The sequence below is a fragment of the Lepisosteus oculatus genome, chromosome 18 (genome assembly GCF_040954835.1).
Source record: "Lepisosteus oculatus isolate fLepOcu1 chromosome 18, fLepOcu1.hap2, whole genome shotgun sequence".
NCBI lineage: Eukaryota > Metazoa > Chordata > Actinopteri > Semionotiformes > Lepisosteidae > Lepisosteus > Lepisosteus oculatus.
Window position 1 is genome coordinate 20,590,986 of NC_090713.1, and position 17,047 is coordinate 20,608,032.

The 17,047-nt window shown below is 50.4% G+C and overlaps 1 protein-coding gene across 14 annotated transcripts in view; it reads right to left on the reverse strand.

The window, feature by feature from the left end:
- The window catches only part of LOC107075879 (neurexin-2-like), a 627,393-nt gene that overhangs the window by 289,960 nt on the left and 320,386 nt on the right, over positions 1 to 17,047 (reverse strand). For all 14 annotated transcript variants that reach the window (XM_069180400.1, XM_069180406.1, XM_069180401.1 and 11 more), the window contains 2 exons: positions 15,611 to 15,992; positions 10,114 to 10,304 (listed from right to left, as the gene is read on the reverse strand). In XM_069180400.1, the coding sequence (XP_069036501.1) occupies positions 10,114 to 10,304; positions 15,611 to 15,992 (573 nt within the window). The remainder of the gene's footprint in view (positions 1 to 10,113; positions 10,305 to 15,610; positions 15,993 to 17,047) is intronic.

Sequence of the window (17,047 nt, forward strand, 5' to 3'; positions counted from 1 at the left end):
GTACCTATCGGGCTTGCAGCAAGCAATGTCCTGACGAGACGCTGCGGGCATTCAGAAGGAGGAAGCAGCCCGCGGAGCGAGGTCTCCGCGGTCGCAAGGCTGCCGAAGTCATTCGCCGTGGCCAGCGTTTACGAGACGGCTGGAGTGCCGAGCTCTACCATCTGTATCAATCTGGGCGAGCGCCGTCATTCATAAGACGTCAGAGCCTTTCGAAAATTAAATTTAAAACAACAACAACAAAGCAGCCCCCAGGAGCCGAGCGCTACACACCGGTCTGGAGGGGATGAAAGTCACCATGCGGGCATGAGGGCAACGTCAAAGCCAGTTTGTAGATTGCAAGCGCTGGCGTGCCCCAGCTCAGAAGGTGTATGCCCCCCAAAGACTACACTCCCCCCCCTCCCCTACTGTACTTAAATTAAAAACCTTAAACCCAACAAGCAGCACCCCGCCGTTGGAAGCCCCTGTCACGAGCTGCAGAACAGTGAATCGATCAAGCAGCTCAGGGGAGCCAAGTTACAGACAACCCCAAGTCAAGGCAGACAGCACTTCGGCCTGGGCCTGCGCAGAAATTTGCTTCAAAGCGGCTCTGAAGAGCCAGCTGCCCTACCTCTTGAGCAGTTGTTTTTTTTATTTGACCCAAAAAAAATTAACCACATGCAACGACAGCAAGGGCTTCAGGCTTATGTTTCCAGCCAGAACGCGGTATCCCAAGTCCACGCTGATCCAGGACTCGATTGCCGTGGAGCATTTCGACGCATCGGATGACCTCACGAGGTTGTTGGGTCTCTCCCAGGCCTTCCAGACCCTTTATCGAGAACTGGGCAGCTTCAAGGGCTGGAGGCCGTGGGGTCAGGGGGCATAAGCCGCCAATCTCCGTTCTCCTAATGCGACTGTATCCCTCTTAAAAAAATAAAACCAAACACGCTCGTTCTGCTTGGGGTCCCAGATAAAGAAACTCCCTGCCACAGCCATCTGAGCCTGCACTTGCTTTTAATTAATTACCGCCTGCAGCTCCAAGCATAAACGCAATTAAGATCAGGTGTGACTAATTAATCCCAGTTCTCTGACCCGATATTGTGCACACGGATTATTTTCATTCTGCTAAGGTGGGATCTTTCTTTTAATTCATTCTTATCATCAGTGTTATTACCGTTATCGGGGTTTTTTTTTTATGTGCGACTTTTCCCCCTGCCTCCTCCCTTCCGCAGGACTGTCTTGTATTGTAGTGTCAGTCTATTTTCAGACAGACGGCCCCCTGGGAACAGGCACTGAGACTGTGTGACAAGAGTCAAGGCCATCAGCTGCAGAAGATACAAAAATTCAGCAAATTCCCGTCCACAAAAAATTTCATAAACTGCCTTTACTACTTTTCTTATTCCTAAAGAGGTCAATCATTTTTCTAAGAGCTGGACCTCAGGCTTTGGTCTACCGATCCATTATCTCCTCCAGAATTGTCAATTACCTAACCAAGCCCATTCAAAATGAGCTGCGTCAGACCTCTTTGTATTTCCCGGAAAGTTATTTAAGAACCCTAAGCGGCAACCTGTGGTTTGCACCTGCTTAAGCCCCAAAAGCTAATTAACATGGCTCATAAATCTAGGCTAATCACTGCTTTTAAATTGAGGGCTTAATTACGAGACCGAGTGCACACGCAGAACGAAACGCTGAGGCGGCCCTGGCACTGCCACTGAGGGCTTCTGAAGTCTCATATTTGAGAGCAGCACTCCAGCAAGTTTTGCATGGCCTTTGTCAGCACCACGGGACCCGAAGCGGAGGGGTTGAATTACCTCCATTAAGCCTTAACAGACCCACTCTTACCATCCAGCACAGGTACGAAGCTGGCGGGGGGGTTCAGTCAGACCTACAATCCAAGGGACACTTGCCTGACCACCCCCCCATGACCGTACCTGGGAAGCCCTGGTTTCAGCATTTCTCTTACAGCCGAGAGATTGGAGATCAAGCCAGAACGTTTCAGTCCCCCCCCCCACCCCACCCCACCACCTTCCTTTCCCTGACAAAATGTGCTCCGACGCGGGTGGGGGCGTTGGCCCGCCCGCTGCCGAGACAAACCCAACCCGTTTTGCACACCCTGCAGAAAGAGGGGGGCGGGGAGAGAGAGCGTTGCAGGTCGCTCACATCGACTCCCTCACATGCGTCTAGCTAGCAAAGCCCCTGGCTGAGCCTCGCAGCTCTGATGCTCCGCGAGTGAGAAACCGAGGGCGAACTCAGAAGTTGCAGAGCCGTTTTACAGCTGCACGTCACGTACGGGAGTCCAGCAGGCTGCCTAGGTAACACGCCGCAATGTGTCCTGACGCTGCTCTGGACGCGAGATCTATTATTTACCCCCATCATGAGCCTGTAACGAGCACAACCCCCCCTTGCACATAAAGCATTCCCTTTTCTCGGCACCTTCCAAGGAGGACCGAGGGCCTGCCTCCGGTAGTCACAATAACATCAAATTTAATAAATACAAAACCGGCTGCCAGTAATGAGAAGGCTGAAAAGCAAGCCCGTACAAATTTAATGCCCCATCTCCACATGAAAGACATCGGGCGGTTATTAATCCAAGGTGGAAAACAACGGCCCTGCGGGGAAGCAGCAGGGATTTGTGATCAGTTTAACCGAAACCGAACGGGGTCGGACCGATGAGAGGCAGGGGCCCCCCTGATTTATCCCCAGCCCAGGACCCCCCCCCGAAGACTCCCCCAGACGAAGGGGGTCAGGGGTCTCGCAGGCACTGTCTGGCCACACTGCCTCCCTCGCTTCTGGTTGCTCCCCGCTGCTGAACTGGATTAATTACGCTTCTGCTCTCCAAGCCCGGGGAAGGCCTAAAGGTACGCACCTAGGACGGGTTGTACATTTTGAAAGTTTAATGCCTTGGGGGGGAGTGTATAGAGAGTATGTAGACTCATGACTGAGAGAATCATTAAGTTGCCTAAGCTAACAGAAACCCTGCCCACTATGGAACCGCATTGTGAGGCCGGGCACCCATCAAGGCACAAGGAGAAGGGCGGAGAAGCAGGGCCTGTGTTACCCCACGTGCTGCGAGCCCCTCCCTCACTGGACATGCTGTAACTGGGCACGTGCATTAATGAGGCACTTCACGCTGTGTGAACCCCCCCATGCTGCGTTGCAGTCACCCGAACCTCCACGGCCCACGCCCGCCTTCCACCACAAGCCGAAATCCGTCCAGAGGGCAGAGGGATGTGGTGGGGGGGCTCTTTTTCCTTTGGCGAGAATCAACAGCCCATTGGGTGGGGAAACCTGTCCCAGACCGCGCCGGCACAAAGCACAAAGGTGTGAATCCCTTTAACACCTCTTCCTCGGAGCACAACATGGCTCATTCAGAGAAGACGCACCCTCCACATTTCTGTAGGCAGCAGCGTACAGCTTTACGATGTAAAGAAGCGCCGCTAAACGAACTTCTAGCCTGCACTGGTGTCAATTAGAAGGCACCTTGCTGTACAACGTGCGCGCTTGCAAGCACCAAAAAGAAAAATATAGCTTTTTTTTGTATCCCTGTATCAGATCTGCCTTTGGAGTTATCACTTACCACTAGATAGCCGGTTAAAACTAAGTACTAATTAATGCATTTCCGAGTACATCTCCCCATTAAAAGCCCTCAGCGTTTTAAACGGAAAATGTTATCTTATCAAGAGTCTAGTACCACAACTCAACAGAAGTGCTTTCTATTAAGAAGTCAATGACTCCATTTAAACCAGCTGGTACACTTAAAACGCGCGAGTTAAGACTATGTGGGAAGTTGGAGGGTCGGAGCCTGCAAGGGTGCGATAAGTTCAGGAGTTGCACAGTTATTTAATTCCAGTGGAAAAGCAGAAACTGCTGGGTAATGTTTGCTTTGAAGGGCTTGGGCACAATTTCCTCGCTGTGCCCCACGCGACACCCGACGCGGCTTGTTTTTCTCTGCAGCTAAATTATAAATTAGAGCAGTCGTATACAAGAAAGGCTTCAGGCGAGAGGAGGACAATTTGCCCGCCTTGTTTGTTTGGATGCTTAGCGCATAATTGATCCGGGGATCACATCCAGCCATTTCCCGAAGCCTTCTTCCATTACAAACTGCATATACTAATTACTCCATAATCACTGTTTTAGTGCTTATTTCTCAACCTGTTGGACATGTCACACGAGACAAAAACATTACAATCAGCTTGATGTCTGCAAAGTCCTAGGAGATCTAAACGAAGGCATCTAATTGTGGAATTGTTAGTAATTAGTATCAGTGGCAAGCATTAAGTATTAATTAAGGAGGAAGTTGGAATGACAGTGAGAAGAGAGAAGAAGAGGACCAGGACTGAGTAATGTGTAGGTGGGCAAAGCAAAACCTCAGACACCCAGTGGTCAAAATATTCGGAACTCCCCACCCATCGAATAAAGTGATGGGGTGGTCTCGGAAGAGGAGTTTGCGCACGTGTCCCACAGGGCTTTGAAATACTTGCAGCCCCCCAAATCCCCCATCGTTCTTCCGGGGGGGAACCTCCTTCAGCCGAGGTCTAGTTCCGGGTCGTGACCGTCGGGGGGCTGAGTGACACGGGCCGGCCATTTCCCGCAGGAAGGAAACTGATGGGGAGATCGGGGAAGAGGCGTGGAGCTGCGGCGACAGAGGCAGGTTAGAGCAGGAGACGGAGCATTCCAAACAAGGGGAGCCCATATAACTCATCAATTCCACTGGTACAGAATACTATTAACCCCCACCCCCTCCTCCTCACTAAATAAAGCGATGAGAGCAGCCCATATCCTTCATCTCTCTTCCAGGAGGACATCACTCAGATCTCTTTTCATCTGAAGTTGAGTTAATGGACTGAACGACCCATTTCGCGACCTTGCTTCAGGTCTTATTCCGGCAGTTTTCCCACCGAGTCGAACATGCTGGAAAGGGCAGGGCGCCAGCGTGGAGCGGTGCTTTAGGGATCTGCGTTCGAACCTGGACAGCGGGAGTGGGCTTTTAACAAGACCGTTCCACATTCCCCCCCCCCACTCTTTCAAGCCACGCTGACATTTTATTTTCCGGATACGACTTCGCTCTTCAATGACTGGCTAACAGTAACAGTCAACCCACAGGAGGTAAAAGTCAACGTAAACGTTTTCTGTTCCACGCTTAAAGATCAGGCAACCACCTGCTACACCGACATGTCTCTGCAGTTTCAATCAGCAAAAATAATTTCGACCAGGGTGGCATGGCTGTCTTAATATATCATTAATATGCCAAGCACCCCTGCGATTTCTTCTCCTATTTCAAATATTATACTGTATATATAATTCACCTCAATTATTTCCCTTACTTCGGCTATCCGGGAGGTTGAGCTTAAAACCGGTCTGGGGAAATCGAGCGTTCTGCAGTCCGAGAAAGTGGAGTCGTGTTATAAACGCAGATCCTTCAGGAAAAGTAAGCCAAAGCCTATTTTTTTGTTAAACACATTTTCTCTTTCCGGAGCAAGAAGTTTTAACGTACTGCGGCATTTCGCTGTCTAAAGGAACGTCGTATAAAAATATTAGGTGAGGTGAGCTTAGAAAGAAAAAACTAATCTTCAGATATAAGATGTGACAAAAATAATTTATTAAGAAATACTCCGCGAATTGATGTGCGTTTCTTGCTTTCGGCATTTCCTCATAGGAACCTTTTTCTTTTCCTTCACAGGAACGCCGTGGGGCTCATACACCTGAAACGAATGTGTGAGCCTGGAATTCACCTGCATGAACCTGCAGTGGAGGGGAAGACCCGAAGGAAGAGAAGCGGACTCCGGGCTTAGCGTTTCTAAACGGGTTCCGAAAAGAAGGAGGGGAGCGACCGGCGCCCACAGCCGAGGCCTTGGGCCAGAACTCGCGCCGCCAAGCGCGGTTCGACATCAATCCATCCGCACCTCGCTGGGCACGCTGTCCTGACGGGCGGCTGGCAGCACCACGCCGCCCCGACAAACACCAAGTGTCACATCGATTTCCGAGGGGGGGGGGAGGGGGGGGGAGAAACACAAGCGGTTCTGGTGCAAAAGAAGAGACGAGCTCCTCAGCTGCTCTCCCCTCGTCGCCTTCACCTTCAATCGACAGGGCAGGCTCGCAGGGAACTCGCACAGCGTCCAGGACGAGGAGAGACCCGTCTTACCATCCGATCGCTCCAGTCGAAAAAACGAGACGGAGTCCGCCGGGTTTCACGGGCACGTGAAAACTCGGAAGGAGCAGGGACTGCAAATTTGACATCCAAGATAGAACAGCGAGATCTGCTGAAGATCAATTAGTATTTTATCTCCACTCCAGGCAACCCCATCTCACCCCTCTCCCTCCCTTGAGGTCACAGAGCGACCCAGAGCAGTTCTCAACCCGGGTCCCGCAGGATCGCTGCACAACTTTTCCCCACATGAGCTCAACCACAGGCTAACGGCTTTCAATTGGTGGCACATTTTTAAATGTTGCATGTTGAATGAGATCTGTAACTCGCCATCCACCTGATTCACGACAGCGATCGAAACACTGGTCGAAAAATAACTTTCTAAGGGCTTGTTGGAATGAAGCTCCATAACTGGACAGGACAGGCTTTATTTATTGATTAAGTTTTGAATTTACTTCTGTAATAGTTCAAGTGGAGAGCCTTCACCCAAAGAAGGCTCCACAGCCGAAACATTGCGTTTCTTTTCGTCTCTTTTCAGCACCGGAATAAACCTTTACTTTTTTCCCTTCGCAGCCTACTTCAGTTATAGCCAAATATGACTGTCTAACCCGAACTTCAGTCCGGCTTTTGTGTCCAACCTTCTCTTTCATTGATCAATAGGTTTAAGACAGTAACATACAGTGATTAATGGCTGTATCAAAAGATTGACACAGAAATGGACTAGGGAGTCTAGCATCTCACTGCACCTGGTCTATTTTGGATCCATCTCACCCATGAAGACAACTTTCTCACAACATACGGATGTAGACATATACAGCACATACTGATAATACTGCAGTGCTCGTATACCATACCTTTACCATACCATTTATCACAAATTATAAAAGAATACAGCTAAGCGGTCTACTCCGTGGCATTAACAGTGGTCATCAACAAGACTATAATAACACTTCTACTTAATAACCAGCTGTATAGGTACATAGATCAAAAGTGAAAAGATATGCACTATTTTTTTTTTTCTGCGGTGATCTCTATCCATACGCTCTTTGGATCATATCAGGCTAATTTTTCCACCTGCCTCTTCATTGACAGCTGCCAGTTCTCCCCAGATGACTATCGATTAAAGAGTCGGTGTCTAAATTGTGCAATTTGGGCCAATTATCCCATAGCGGAGCTCTGGCTGGGAGCTAACGGCACTGAGATAAAACCCACAGGGCATTACTCAGAGAGCAGCAGAGCCTGTCTCCATGCCAGGTGATTAAGAGCGAAGATTTGATATTTAAAGTTAAGGCACAGGCTCTTCTGCAGATAAGCCCGGCTCTCACGAAGCGCTGGATGGGGTCAGTACGCGGAGAGACGCCCCCTCAGACTGCAACGGCGAAAGGCAAGGCAGAGCTGTGCACAGATAAGGGTGGCCACTCTCTGCACCGTCCACCTCGGACACATACGTCCACGGCCTCATCAGTATGGCAGCTATCACAGGCTCGACATACAGCTCCCCTCTTCGCGACAAGACGAAACAGGGACGCCTCTCTGACCCAAGCCATTTCTCTTGAAGCATCTTGCAAAAATAATTGGGGTGTCCACACAACCACCCCAGACACAAAAAGCTCAGACATAAGAACTCAAGAACAACTCGAATACAAGCCCCGTGTCTCCAAATGACGTTTCATTTTAGATCAACATGCTTTATTTACCCGTTATTTTTTAATCATTTCATATATTTAGCATCCTGAAGAATTCCAAAGCACTTTACATTAAGGAGGGGGACCTACTTCATCGCTCACAGAAGTGCAGCCCCCACCTGGGAGACGCACAGTGTTCATTCTGCACCAGCAGCCCCCCACCTGGGAGACGCACAGTGATCATTCTGCACCAGCAGCCCCCACCTGGGAGACGCACAGTGGTCATTCTGTACCAGCAGCCCCCACCTGGGAGACGCACAGTGTTCATTCTGCACCAGCAGCCCCCACCTGGGAGACGCACAGTGATCATTCTGCACCAGCAGCCCCCACCTGGGAGACGCACAGTGGTCATTCTGTACCAGCAGCCCCCACCTGGGAGACGCACAGTGTTCATTCTGCACCAGCAGCCCCCACCTGGGAGACGCACAGTGATCATTCTGCACCAGCAGCCCCCACCTGGGAGACGCACAGTGTTTTTTCTGCACCAGCAGCCCCCACCTGGGAGACGCACAGTGTTAATTCTGCACCAGCAGCCCCCACCTGGGAGACGCACAGTGGTCATTCTGCACCAGCAGCCCCCACCTGGGAGACACGCAGAGGCCAATCTGCACCAGCAGACCCCCCACTGCACACCAAATCATAGGGAGAAGTGAGAAAAGCGCCACCTTCTGTTCCACCACCATCACTACTGGGATCGACCTTCAAGTTAAGCAAAGGACCCCACTTAATCCCCTTCACCTGAGCTCGAGGTACTTCCCTCCTGCGAATTCGGCTCACGTCATATTAACAGAGAAACGACTTCACATCCAGGCATCCCTGCACTCCGATACTATTCTAAACACGTGGATCCGGGTGTTAATTCAGTGAAAAACGGAAACCGCTTCCTCCGAAGTGCGCTCAAACGGTTTCCCTGCGCAGCAGTGTTTGCACACTACTCTGTGTCCCCCCCCATGTGATATCAATGCTGTAAACATGACGTCTGTAAACAAGGGGGCTCCCTTGACCTTCCCTCCTAATCATGCACAAGAACCTGCTCCCGCTGCAGCAAAACAAACTGTCTCCCAGGCTTCCCAGTCCTGAGCTGAGAAGCGAGACGTACCTGTGAAATAATTGTGCCTGAGGAGTTTAGGCTCAGAGACTGCATTAAAAAGATGTTTGCATAGAACAATAGGGAAGGATGCACTGAAGTACCTAAGTGCTTCTTAACTACAGCTATTATTTTGTGAGGCTCAGGCGCTTTTTTAAAGAAGCACGAGAGAACGCTTTCATCAACCAATCACTGGTATCATTTCGGCATTTACGAGCGCAAACTCCCTGAATCCATTGTGGTTATCGTATGTGCTGAAGAATATCAAAGAGCTCCCCCCCCCATTTAAAATTATTTTTTATATCGAACATTCTTAGTATTCTGGGACGAGATGCCTATTAAAAAAAAAAGAATAGATCTGCTTAGCACGGCAGGGGAAAAATAGTAAATCACAGAGCAACACCCATGGTTAACAAATATCTCGAAATTGGTTGATATTTTATCTCAACAGGGGAAAAACTCCATCTGCCTGTGGACGGGACTGCTAGCATCGTTAAGACAGGGAGAGATGCCATAATATAATTTCAGAAAGGACGTTCCTCTCTCAATGAATGACTCGCAGCAAAATGAGGATCCCTGGAAGTCAGAGCAGTCAAGCATTCACACGCGTTTGAAATAGTGGATTCCATTTTTCACAGGTTAATACTTATGAACTTTCTCTCGCCGTTTTTTCAAGCAATTCCTTATCTCCTCTCTGAATGCTGTAAAGCACCCTTCCGCCAGACATGCTACGTCATCTACTGTAGCTATCTGAGCAAAAACGAAGAAACGCAGATGCAAACGAACCACACCACACGTTAAACACACCAGAAATATTACCAGGATGGATTTTAATTCCCCTGCAGGTGCACCCACGTCAGGCGTTTGCTTTTGCACGGTGCAGGCAGCAAAAACGCAAATACCTCCACCACCCAACTGGGGCTCCCACAACAGAACCGCACTAGACAGAGAAACCCGCGGAGTCCCGCCGAAGTCCATTTCAGGTTTTCACAGCCGCGGCGTCCTAAACGCACAGCCACAGCAACTCCTGGATACCATTCGCCTAAGTTCAGAATTCAGCCACATTCCAAACTTTTCACTTCCCTGCTTCTTCGGGAAGGCAGTCCGGAAAACCCCAACCGGCTCCCACTGCCAGGCGATAAAAAAAGAGCTCTGGTTTTCCGCAGCTTCTATCCCCCCAGAGCCACGACCCTTTCTCCATCAGCCCCCCCCTCTCCTACCTTTGAGGTCCAGGTTGCGCGCGCCGTTGGAGTGCTGCGTGACCGTGCGCGAGTCGATCTTCAGGGTGTGCACGTTGTTCGCGTCCCGGGACACCACCACGTTGTGCCACTGGTTGTCGTTGAGCTGCTTGTCCGAGTTGCCCTTCATCAGCGACGGCCCGTTGCCCAGGTCGAAGACGTAGTGGATGTACCTGCGCAGGCGACAGGCCGCAGAGCGGGGGTCAGAACTGGAGAGCCGCACTCCGTCACCACCACCCGGACTGCGCCAGTCCTCCCACCCCCCAATACTGAGCTGGTGACCCACAGGAACGCACAGAGCTCCCGCTGGCAGAAACGGCCCCTTAACACTTCTCTCTGGGGTACCTGCTGCACCCCTGGGGGAACGCATCCTCACTGGCTACACTTTTCAGCCGAGGTCTGGGGAGCGTTCTGGCGCCATCGCATCAGCCAGATGGATGCTGCACATTGGTGGTGGTGGTGGAGAGGAGTCCCCATTACCTGTAAAGCGCTTTGAGTGGAGTGTCCGGAAAAGCGCTCTATAAGCATAAGCAATTACTATTATGATAATTACTTTTCAAACTCTGTGAACGTTCACATACACCTCTACACCTACAGGTGCACATGAGCGTCACAGGTGTGTGTGCTGTGATGTGAACACCAATACACACATACACAGCACACCTATTGGTGTTCCTACACACATATTAGGCCTATTGACCTGGAGCACCAATGTCACCCTGCGGAAAAAGCACACAGATTCTCAGAGGAGAAAACAGGTGACAACAACTCCGTGGTCATCAGTATGGATAACCAGACAGGCTGCAATACAGTGCTGTTTTTCTGCTTCCTTTCTTGTTTGTCCGACCGCTGAATGTCAAGGTCACATTTTATGATGCAGTTCGGTGCTCTGAAGACGAGCAGGGGGTACGTTCACATTCACAAGTCGTTTATAGTTGCCGGCTGAACAGGACTTTTTTTTCAGAAAACGACCCAAATCATATTAAATCATTTGGGCGTCCTGACAAGTTATCTAATAATAGGTGGTATGTTTGGACTCTTTTATTGTACACAAGACGTTTTTCTGTCATTAAGAAGAGCTTTACAATGCCCTTCAATGCAAACGCCCAACACAAAGACAACAGACAAAGCTTGAAAAAAAAGCAAACGGCTATTATTTATTAAGTAGTTCGTATAGATCAGAGGTTCCCCATCTCGTAGAGAAGCAGGTCTGTCTGTTCCAATTATCTGTTTAAAACGAGCTCGTTCTTCAACTAATTAAAACCCATTTTTTCAGTCTACATGTTCAGAATTTTTTCTTCCTTCTGAACTGACTTAAGCCGGAAATGTTGGGGTGTGGGGTGGGGGGAGACGGGCACAAACGCTGTAGCAATTTCCGGGTTTCAGACCTCTCCTCTTTTAGGTGTCCGGAATTTAATCAAATGGAAGGACAATGCGAGTCTATGGAAGGCGGCCTCATCGCCGGCAATATCTGCACATTTTCAACTGACAGGCTAGTCAGAATTGTTTAGACCCCCATAGAGGATCACCAATGTCATAAGCAAAGTGAGAACCGTCTGAAGAGATCTATATTAGCACGAGCATCTCGAGAGCAATACACCCAAGGCAGGGTGTTCTTGAGACCAAAGGGCCGCGTGCATTTAACTAGGCTGGGCTCAACAGCTTTTGGAGAAGGTATTTTCGCCCCAGCTCTTCACCGAGACGGAAACTGCGAATCACGCGTCCCTGAAACACCGCTCAGCTCCAGCCCGTCACGCTCACCTGTCTCACGCTTCGAAGATGACGGAGGTGAGAAGGCGCCGGAGGTGAGTTTCATTGATTTGAGCGGAAGGCTACTGGTAGAGGTGTGATTTACAGAGTGTACCATGACGAAAGGTGTTGGGGGGAGGGGGGTTGGGGGGGGTCAGTGCAAGTTCAAAACGATCCGAACGCCGTTTGCAAAGGGATCCGAACCCACGTCGGAGGCAGGAAACTTCAAGAGCGTCACCACCCATCAAGAGTTCGCTTAAGGGCATCCATGAGGCTCGGTCACTCAATACCTGGTTGGAATGAAACCAGGTCTGACCCTTTAAAAAAAGACAGAAAACAAAGGGGTCCCCCCCCGGCCTGGAACCGATTCTACCCCGTTTCGCGTTATTTGCTCATTTAAAAAAAAAACTTATCGGGCGCCCCACAGATATCCCAATACATCCGCAGCAACAAAGAAAATGGCTTTAGACGACCAACCACCCATTTTCTACCCTTGTTACCCAGTAGAGGGGCGTGGGGGGCCAGAGCCAGAGCCTATCCCAGCAAGCAAAGGGCACAAGGCGGGGTACGCCCTGGGTGGGAAGCCAGAGCACCCAGTGGAAACCCACGCCATTACGGGGTGAACACGCAAACTCCACGCAGATCGCAACGGAATAAACTGAGCCCGGGACCCCAGCGCCGTGAGGCAGCAACGCTCACCAATGCGCCACTGTGCCGGCCAGCGTTTAACAAACCCCCCCACCTCAGTGTTTAGGATTCCCAGCTGTAAAGTCTCTTGAGTCTGTCCTCGCCCTTCACACTTTTGCTTCTCTCCCTTCCTCAAACCGAGCTCCTGGGATGCAGGGTTGGACACGCGTTCGAACAGGGGACCGCCACCGACGAGGGCAAAGTGCAGGGGTTTCCGCATTTAAAGCGGATCGACGCCACCCACGGTGAACGCCACGTGGCTCGAGACCCAGAGCCATCTGGGAAGAGAATCCGGGCTACAGGGCGAGATCACGAGCGGGGTTTGCAGCCACAGCTCTTCAGCTCCATTCAGTGGCATCCACCTTCATGTTCAAACGCTGAATGTTTTTACCAGCGAAATAACCGAAGACAAAAACCCCCCGTACGGCTGTGCGCCTGGTATTTAAGATTGCGAGATGCCTCCTGCTGTTTAATTGTTTGCCAGACGACTGCATTTCTAGGTGGAGGGAGAAGAACATTAAAGTTATTTCTCTCTCTCTCTCTCTCTCTCTTCTGAAATGAAAAGGGTTTTTTCCATGCACATTTTTTTTCCCCCCGCGCTGAATAAAAACAATATCACTTGAATGAAATTGTACATTTCCAGTCCCTCTGCCTGAAGCCGGCGATGCTTTATTGTTCCTCATTATGGGACGTGATTTATAGCCCCTAACTCGGGCCAAGACCTCTTTTATATCCTCTTTCTTTTTTCATTTATTCAGGCAATCGGAGGGGCATCCAGGAGACGCGAACAGCCAAACTAACAGCTTTTGCAAAACAATTCAAAGTGAAAACTGCATCTAGCGCGCTACTGAATTAATGACCGAGGCTGGAAAAGACATTAAAACATTGAAAAGCATGGATTTTATAAATCTACATTTTCCTGGGTCGTATCTGTAATGAAATATTGAAAATACTAAATCTTTTTTTCTTCTAAAAAAAAATAAATTGTGAATTTATGTTTCTCAGATGCCACACGGGGGAACCTCTCTAATCTCTTCTCCAGCTTTTGTTTCTTGTTCTATGTAAGGACTGGCGGATTAGTTTTACATAAATAGTGCAAAGACAATGCAGGGAAATACAGGAGCAATGTAGCCTCCTAATCCTCCTGGGTACCCTGAAATACACCACTTACTGCAATCTCAGAGCTAAGATCAATTTTAACGGCAGCTATGACCTCATACCAGGGCTTAATGCCACTTTGAGTGCAGAGGTGGGGGAGGAGGGGTATTTTGCATTATGCGATCATATCATCAAACACATCAGTGGCAATTCTAAAGCATTATCGCTTCCAAAAGAACATGACAATAAACACAAGCTACAGCCCCATACCGTAAAAACAAGATCATTACCTAGAGCTGTGAACCACAATTCACCCGATCTTGAAAAGTTCCAGAAAGAAAAAACTCGAACACGCCAGCTTTATTTTCCGTTTGATTTTGTTATTAATCATGTTAGAAAAAATCGTGACATGAGGGATAAGAGTGACACTTAGGCTATGGTCAGGATAAGGGGTCTTGTTACTAACATACAATCTGCTGTGCAGGTTTTTATTTATCTCACTTACCATGTGTCACTCTAGTAGTATATGCCTTTAACTTATTTCATTTGTCAAGCTTATAAATGTCATTTGTGACCCCAAAACTAATGACACCATTAATGGAAAAATGCTCTACAGCAGGGGTGCCCAACCCTGTGCCTACAGAACTACCTGTATGTCTTTGGGATTTCATCCCAGCTGAGCTCTGAACAGCTTAATTGGAACAATCGGTTGCTTAATTAGAAGACGTTAAAATGTTCCAGATCTCTTGATAATTGAGATTTTAGTGCTGCCTATAAAAACAAAACCGAGAAAACGGCTTCCCCTCCCGGATGAGGCATGCCTGCTCACGAGAACCTGCAGAAATTCTGGCGCAGGCCCTCAAACGCCACGCAAGGGACCTGAATACAGCGTGCAATCCCAAACAGCCATCACGGCGTTCAGAGCACTTGATAATGTTTGAACTTTATGAGCCACCATATTTTGACCAGCTCTTTACATCCTGAGCACGCAGACAGATACATACATACGGGTTAGAAAGAATTGTTGGAGGAGTGCATGTCGTCCTAATATGCAGTCTGTTCAGCGTTTCATAACTTTCTTTAAACGCTATAACCGTCTCTGGTCTCTGTCAAACCTACAAGGCGGCGCAATGGTTCGATTTGTGGCCCTGCATGCGTGGGTTTCCTCCCACAGTCCAAAGACAAGCTGGCGGGCTCACTGGCTCCTGGGAATACTGGCCGTGGTGGGGGTGTGCGCGCCCTGTGATGGACTGGGATCCTCCCCAGGGTGTACCGCCCGCCTTGTGTCCCCAGCTGGGATAGGCTCTGGCTCCCCCACAGCCCTGAACTGGAAGGAGTGGTGAGAAAACGGGTGGGCGAGTCAGAATTGACCTGGTACCCCACAAAGCAGCTGCAGGTGAGATTCCGTCAGGGGGGAGGTTTATACTGGGGGTGGGACGGGTTCGAGGAACATCTTTCCAGGAAAACTGTACCGGTTGTAATATTTATTAATTAACCATACTAATTTTGCACTGTTCCAAGAATTACCTTGCACTGTTTTTGTCCTGCTATATTTTCTCTGTTTGCGGAATTTTGCACAGTTTTGATTACGTCTTATTTATGTTATTACACGTTACTGTTATTGCTATTGTGTTACTGTCTATGGTCTCATCTTCTGTCCTATTTGTATACTGCACCTGAGTGTCTAATGAGAAACACCTTTCACTCTACTATGCACCTGTGTCAGTATAATGACAATAAAGTTGAATTGAATTGAAAAAGGAACCCCCCCCCACGCGCTGACTGAGCAACTGTCCAGCTCGTGGGATGGATCCACCACCCCACGCCCCACAACCCACAAAAAACAAACAAACAGGGACTTCTGCCACGACTGCGCGCCAGCCAAAAGCAGGGCAAATGCTAGCCCCCCAGATGCACGAGATCCTGCCCCCCCCGGAAAGCTCACCCCTTGACCAGCTCCACCACGATGAAGTCGCTGCCGTCGCCGCTGTTGAAGAGCAGCAGGCCGTCGGAGGCGGTGGTCTTGAACTGGAAGAAGAGGTGCATGGAGGCGTAGGCTTGCAGGGTGGCCAGCGCCAGGTAGCTGCCCTTGGAGCGGAAGGTCACGGGGTCGGCGATGATGTGGCGCATGCCGAAGCGCGCGTTCAGCTCGCAGTAGCTGATGTCCCCGTTCTTGCACTGGTCCAGGTAGGGCACGCCGTTGAACGACAGGCCCTGCAGGTGCCCGATGAAGTTGGACGGCACCACCGAGATGAAGCGCCGCTCGGTCATGATGCCCGTCTCGATGTTGTGGAACTCCAGGCGCGTGTGGGCGCCGGTCATCGTGCCTGGGGGGGGCGAGGGGGGGGGAGGCGTGGAAGGAGTGTGAGCACACACAGGGCCGGCAGAGGAATCCTGCTCCGTTGGGCCCCTGAGCGAGGCCCTTCGCCCCAGCTGCTCCCGGGGCGCCGTATAAATGGCCGACCCTGCGCTCTGACCCCCAGCTTCTCTCTCCCTGTCTGTGTGTCTCCTGGAGAGCGAGTGGGGGTGTGCAAAAAGACACATCCCTAATGCAAGAAATTGTATATGGCTAATAAAGTGCTCTTAAAAAAGACAAGACACCCGCTGCATTCAGAAACCGCATTCTCCCTCCTCACCAGAGCGCACAGGGCAACAGTCGAGGAGTCACGCAAAACGGCATCTTTGGCCGGGGTTATTTCACGTCTCATCCGAAGGACGGAGCCTTTTTGCAGCGCAGTGTCCCCCGTCACTATACTGGGGCATTAGGACCCACACAGACCGCAGGGTGAGCGCCACCTACTGGCCCCACTAACACCTCTTCCAGCAGCAGCCTCAGCTCTCCCAGGAGGTCTCCCCTCCAGGTACTGGCCAGGCTCACACTGCGGAGCTCCAGTGGGGGAGCTGCAGGGTGATACAACTGCTGGCCTATACACTAGCACACGAATATGCACTGGCTACAGTCATACCTGCGCTGTGTCTTACTGCGTCTCATCGGGCCGGTACCCTGATCCAGTTCCATCCCGGAGAGAGGAAGAAAGCTCATTTCATTGTGCCCCTCCAGGTACTGCCCAGGCTCACCCCTGCTGAGTCTCCAGTATGTAGTGAAGGCGGAGGCAGAGGGGGGTGTTGGGGTCAGTGTACCCGTCACTATACTGGGGCATGAGGACCCACACAGTGAGCGCCCCCTGCTGGCCCCACTAACACCTCTTCCAGCAGCGGCCTCAGCTTTCCCAGGAGGTCTCCCCTCCAGGTACTGGCCAGGCTCACACCTGGGGAGCTCCAGTGGGGAGCTGCAGGGTGATACAGCTGCTGGCCTATACACTAGCACACGAATATGCACTGGCTACAGTCATACCTGCGCTGTGTCTAACTGCGTCTCATC